At 52.2% G+C, this 6246-nt stretch overlaps 1 protein-coding gene across 1 annotated transcript in view; it reads left to right on the top strand.

The window, feature by feature from the left end:
* The first annotated feature begins 307 nt into the window (after positions 1–307).
* Positions 308–6246, top strand: part of LOC105512309 (pepsin A-2/A-3) — a 10128-nt gene continuing 4189 nt past the window's right edge. Inside the window, exons 1-5 of the mRNA XM_011942746.1 lie at positions 308–426; positions 913–1075; positions 3360–3477; positions 4378–4496; positions 5176–5375. Coding sequence (XP_011798136.1) covers positions 371–426; positions 913–1075; positions 3360–3477; positions 4378–4496; positions 5176–5375 — 656 coding nt within the window. The 5' untranslated portion in view covers positions 308–370. The remainder of the gene's footprint in view (positions 427–912; positions 1076–3359; positions 3478–4377; positions 4497–5175; positions 5376–6246) is intronic.

Raw genomic sequence — 6246 nt, 5'->3', positions numbered from 1 at the left:
ACCAAGTGGGCGGGAGGGGAGGAGACGGAAGGGAAGGGAAGAGAAGGGAAGGGAAGGCAAAGGAAGGGAAGGGGCCTCCAGGTCATTGCTCCTCTCTTTCCTTGAGGGTCCATCCCCACGGCAACCCCATCCCCACCCCCACAATGGTGCAAGGTTACAGTGGAAAGTGCCTCAGCTGGAACAGTCTCAGAACCTGGCTTGGGGCAGTGACAATCTTATCAGGAGCTTTTCTGTTTGGGATCAGGGAAACAGGTGACTTTCAGAAAACGATAAGACGGGACCCAAGTTGTATATAAAGGGCAGCTCATGCTGCTGCTCTGCACCTTTCTCCCGTCTTACTTCTCCCTGGAGTTGGGACCCGGGAAGAACCATGAAGTGGCTGCTGCTGCTGGGTCTGGTGGCGCTCTCTGAGTGCATCATCCACAAGTAAGTCCAGGTGGCATGGGTGTGAAGACGGCTGCCTCCCACATCACCCTTCTTTACTCCTGTGTCTTCCTTCTTCCCTGTTTTCTCTCTCTCTCTTTGGCTTTCTCCATCCCCCTTTTCTGCCTCTCTCTCTGCCCTTTTGGGAGGCAGCTCTGCAGACGTGGTTAAAACTCGGGCCCAGCCTGAGTCTGGTTCTCAGCTCCAGCCCTAGTCAACTTAACTTCTTTGCATTAGTACACAGAAGTGGCAGCTCCTCCCTTCCTTCCATCTTCCTCTCTTAGACCAGCTGGTTAAGAGTCCAGCCTGGGTTTGGTTCTAGCTCCACCACTAGGCAGCTGAACTTCTTTCCATTATTGCGCACAAGTGGGAGCGTCTCCCTTCCTTCCTTCTTCTTCTCTTAGACCAGCTTCCCTTCCCTTCTGGGGCTGCCACAGCGCCCGGTGAGCAGAATCCTTGCCTAATTCCTCTTCCTCCTCCAAACCACAGGGTCCCCCTCGTCAGAAAGAAGTCCTTGAGGCGCAACCTGTCCGAGCATGGCCTGCTGAAGGACTTCCTGAAGAAGCACAACTTCAACCCAGCCAGGAAGTACTTCCCCCAGGGGGAGGCGCCCATCCTGATAGACGAACAGCCCCTGGAGAACTACCTGGATGTGAGTGTGTGGGCAAGCGGCGGGGCCGGCTCTGAGGACTTGGCCGGCAGGAAAGAGAGTTTCCCTGGGGTCTTGGAGGACGGGCCGGGGCTCTGAGGCTCCAGGCAGTGACCCAGGGTCTGCCCCCTAGGTGTCAGTGGCCATGGGCACGCAGGAAAGTTCACAGTCAGAGCTGTTGCTTTTTGTTCATTCATTCATTCCTTCACTCGTTCATGCAATGTTTATTTCTTCTGAGCACCTCATCACATGTCAGGGCATATGCTGGGCTCAGGGGGAAGCAGCGGTGAGCAAAGTCATAGCCAAGGAGAGAAAGACAGTAATCAAGGAGTCCTGCAAACCAATGAAAAGAACAGGCAGCAGGAGGACTACAGAGTGAAGGTGTCACACTGCGAGAGTCTGCCACTTGGGCAGGGAGCCTCCCTGGAGCCATGCAGGAAGAGCGGGAACTTTCAAGAGAAGAAGAGAGAACTCCGCACAGCCTGATCACTTGTGCGGAACCCTGTGCAGGCGGGAGCACAGGGTATCTGAAAGAGAGCCGAGAGGGAGGGAAGAAGGTGCTGCAGACTGCGGCCCGAGGAGCCGAGGGGTGGACGGAGAGAGGCTCCATCCTAACTGCCACTGATTTATCTCAAACAGGAACTTGACAAGATCAGATCTGAGTTTAAGAAAGATCACTCTGACTTTATTATTTGAGACCTGATAGCAAACACCCTGCCTTCCCACAGATACCCTGCCTTCCCACTGATATCGTATGTTCCCTCTGTGCCTGGCACAGGGCAGAGGGCACAGAGCAGTGATGCCTGCAGTTGAGAGATTGGCCTCTGCCATCCAGCAGACCTGGTGCAAATGTGGGTTCTAGCGCCTCTAAGCCACAGGACGTTGACCAAGACATTTAAATCCTCTGAGCCTGTTTCTTGGTCTGGAAAACAGAACCACTAATATCTACCAACAGAGGTTGTTGCCAGGAATTAACACAATCATGTTTTCTGGAGTGCTTAGCATGGGGTCTGGCAGGCCGTTGGTAAGAGGCTTAGTTAGCGCATTTATTTAGTTAACAAATATTTAGCAAATATTGGCATCTCTCTATGTGCCAGAGGCTATGCAAGTTGCCAAAACGATGGTGAATAAGCAAAGTTCCTGGAGCTTATAATTTAAAGGGGATGACAGATAAGCAAGTATTTAAGATAATTTCAGGTACCGATGAGGGCCAAGACAAATTAATTAATTGGAGTACGAGGAAAAAGAACATAGAGAGGAGGCAAATTTAGATAAAGGGGTCATGAAAGACCTATTGGCAGAGGGGACATTTGACTAGAGACCTGAATGATTGACTTTTGAAAAAAGGATCAACCAAAGAAAGATCTAGAATAAACAATTTCCTAGCACAAGAAATACCCAGTGCTAAGGCCCTAGGGCAGGAGGGACTGGTCATCGCCAAGGAGCAGCAAGCAGACCATTGTGGCGAGAACAGAGCCGGCAAGGAGGGAAAATGCTGCCACTCAGAAGAAAAGTACTGGTTGGTTGGCTGAGGTGGGTGGATCACTTGAGGTCAGGAGTTCGAGACCAGGCTGGAAACATGGTGAAACCCCATCACTACTACAAATACAAAAGTTAGCCAGGCATGATGGCACACACCTGTCATCCCAGCTACTTGGGAGGCTGAGGCAGGAGAATCGCTTGAACCTGGGAGGTGGAGGTTGTAGTGAGCCGAGATCGTGCCACTGCACTGCAGCCTGGACAACAGAGCGAGACTTGCCTCAAAAAAAAAAAAAAGAAGAAAAAGAAAAATACTGACAATGCCCTTTCTTGCCAACAACTGTACACATCTAGATGTAGAAATAAGAAAACCCGCCAGGCTTCGATCTTTAGGTGGCTTGCTTCGCTTCTGATAAACAATTTAAGGCACAAGCACTTAAGCTGTCACTTGCCCGGTGCTAGAAGGTTCCACCCACATCCTCTGAGAACATGTGCTGTAAGGATGGAAAGACTGTGACAGACGAGACAACCATTGAAGAGGGAGCAGCAGACTGTTAGGTGCTTGTGGTGCTTAGGAGAGAGCAGAGGGTAATTTGGGGAAGCAATCAGGGAAGACTTCAAGGAGGAAGGGACGCCAGGGCTGGGCTTTGAAGGATGAAGGCAGTGGCTGGGAAGAGAAAGACAAGAACTGTGAGGAAGGAAGGAAAAGGTAGGGAGGCAGACTGAGGAGATGACCCAGAGAGAGCCCTTAGGGAGGCCCCGACAGAGAGACCCCGGTCTATGAACTGCCCTGTCCTGGCCTCGGCAGATGGAGTACTTCGGCACTATCGGCATTGGAACCCCTGCCCAGGATTTCACCGTGATCTTTGACACCGGATCCTCCAACCTGTGGGTGCCCTCGGTCTACTGCTCCAGTCTCGCCTGCAGTAAGTTCCCAGCCTTCCCCACCCCACTCTTGCTCGCCAGCACCATTTGACCCTGGGGAACCCTGGACACCCGTGGGCTTCAGACAGCTCCCACCTCAAGCCTGCTGGAGCCACTCAACAGGCATTTACTGAGCACCTACTACGTGCCAAGCACTGGGCGCAGGTGTTCCATGGGGTAAAGGGATGAGTGATAAGATTCCTGCGGTCAAAGACTTCCCAGTCTGAGGGCAGAGAGAAGCTCTCCAAAATAACCACAGCCTGGGAGAGGAAGTGTAGGGGCCCAAAGCAAGACAGGGCCAAAGGACTCTAGAATAGCCCACCAGGAAAGAGTCCAGTGTGAGGAAATAGCTCCAAAGCCTGGCTAGGACATGCAAGAGATGGGTGCTGAGCCCCCCTTTTTTTTTTTTAATACAAATTAGAAAAAAATGATTGGTTTGCTAATGAAAGACAGTTTGTCTTTGGAAGTCATGAACAATATGTGTTGCAGGGTCCTTCCTCTTCTAGTGTTTTCACCTGAGTTTTAATTAAGATGAGGTGCCTCCGGCTTCTTCCACATCATAATGGGAGCACCTGCCAGGGGCTGGGGGGTGAAAGCGCTTGTGGGGGGTGAAAGCGCTCCTCACAGGGCAGCCACCATCCTGCTCAGCTCAATGTTGGCCTGGGGAGTCCCCGGGAGGCCCTTGGGGTTGGCTGGGGACCTGCTATCAGTGAATGGTCCCAGGAGTTCAATGAGACAGGACAGAACCTGGGGTCTCTTGGGGTCCAAGGGTCAAGGGGGAAAGGTCACTGCTCACCTCCAGAGCCCTCCCTGGGTCCAGGGCACCCCATCCCAGGAAGACATCCCAGCCTGTGACCTTCAACCAGCTCTCAGAGACTGACAATCACCGCTTGCCCTTGCAGCCAACCACAAGCGCTTCAACCCTGAGGATTCCTCCACCTACCAGTCCACCAGCGGGACACTCTCCATCACCTACGGCACCGGCAGCATGACAGGCATCCTCGGATATGACACCGTCAAGGTGGGCGCCTGCAGGCTGCCGCTGCATCCCGCCATCAGGCACCCCCACAATAAGCTTATTCCAGCAAGATGAGTCTCGGTGGTCACAAAAGTAACCTGATTGGGGCTGCGGATCGGGGAGAAGCAGCAGAGATGTCACAGACATTGCTAGCTTGGGTGGCAGTGAGTAAAAGGATGGGCTACCGGGAGCCATAAGCCAGCCTCAGCTCCACCCAAGCAGAGTGTTATGGAGGGTGGGGAGAGTCAGTAAAGGCTCAGTTCTCTACTGGCACCTCCTCTTCTTCCTCCTTCTCCCGACCTGCAGCCCACCCCCCATGTCAGGAAATCTGCACAAGCCCTCTTTGCTACTTTTGGGGCATGGCAGGGGTCAAAGGCCCTGATCCGCCCGGGGTCTGCTTTGCATTTGTTCATCTGTAACACAAACACACAGTGAATCTGTTCTCCAGCAAAATCTCACACTGAGTCATAGACCGTGGCCATCAGCAGATCAGCTGCCATGGTTACCTCCAGCAGAGGAACGAGCATTCCAGGAGACCGTCCCTCTCCCCTCCTTCCGGGCTGATGCCCTGGAAGCCAAGTCCTGCATGGGATGAACCAGGGCAGCTGTAGGCCTGAGGCTGGCACCCAGAGCTCAGTGAACATGACCAGAGGGTGAACATCATCTCGGTTCCCCCACCCAGGTTGGAGGCATCTCGGACACCAATCAGATCTTCGGCTTGAGCGAGACCGAACCCGGCTCCTTCCTGTATTATGCTCCCTTCGACGGCATCCTGGGGCTGGCCTACCCCAGCATTTCCTCCTCCGGGGCCACACCCGTCTTTGACAACATCTGGAACCAGGGCCTGGTTTCTCAGGACCTCTTCTCTGTCTACCTGAGCGCGTAAGTTGGGTGGAGAGGGGCCTCCTCCCACCTCCCCTCCAGAGGTCACAGTGTTCTGGCCCAGCAGGAGGTGTCCAAGGCTGGATGCGATGGAGAGGGTCTTGGGAAGCAAGGGATTTGGAAAGTCAATGTCTGAGGCTAGAGAAATATGTCTTTGCAGAGTGATAGTGCTAAGTCTCCCTCTGACGGGCCATGTGCACTCCATCTTATTTACCAGCATCTTCGTCCCCTTGATGTGCACAACTCAAATGTCATCAGCCATTTGCCCCTCAGTGCCAGTTCCCTCATCCTTGGCCCCCAAAGATGCCATTGAAAATGAATACACTTGGCCAAACGCAGTGGTTCATGCTTGTAATCCCAGCACTTTGGGAGTCTGAGACGGGAGGATCACCTCAAGTCAGGAGTTCAAGACCTGCCTGGCCAACATGGCAAAACCCTGTCTCTACTGAAAAATACAAAAATTAGCCAGGTATGGTGGCAGACACCAGTACACCCAGCTACTTGGGCGGCTGAGGCACGGAGAATCGCTTGAGCCTGGGAGGCGGAGGTTGCAGTCAGCCAAGATCGTGCCACTGCATTCCAGCCTGGGCAACAGAGCAAGACTCCATCTCAGAAAATAAATAAATAAATAAATAAAGTGAATACACTTCAAACAGACCAAAATTCCATAACACAAAAATGAAAAGATTTGATCAAGATATATCACGGATGATGACATTTTTAAATCATGAAAGCAAGTTTCTTTTATGATTTAATAAAACCTAGGTTCCATTTGTGACCATGGGCTAATTCTAGGAATGAACAAAGAAATACATGAACAAACAAACAAATGAACAAAGAATAAATCAAATGTCAATTTGGGCTGAGTAGA

The sequence above is a fragment of the Colobus angolensis genome, unplaced genomic scaffold, assembly GCF_000951035.1.
Source record: "Colobus angolensis palliatus isolate OR3802 unplaced genomic scaffold, Cang.pa_1.0 Scaffold21, whole genome shotgun sequence".
NCBI lineage: Eukaryota > Metazoa > Chordata > Mammalia > Primates > Cercopithecidae > Colobus > Colobus angolensis.
Note: the sequence above shows the minus strand (reverse complement) of the source record. Positions and strands in the feature narration are given on the sequence as shown.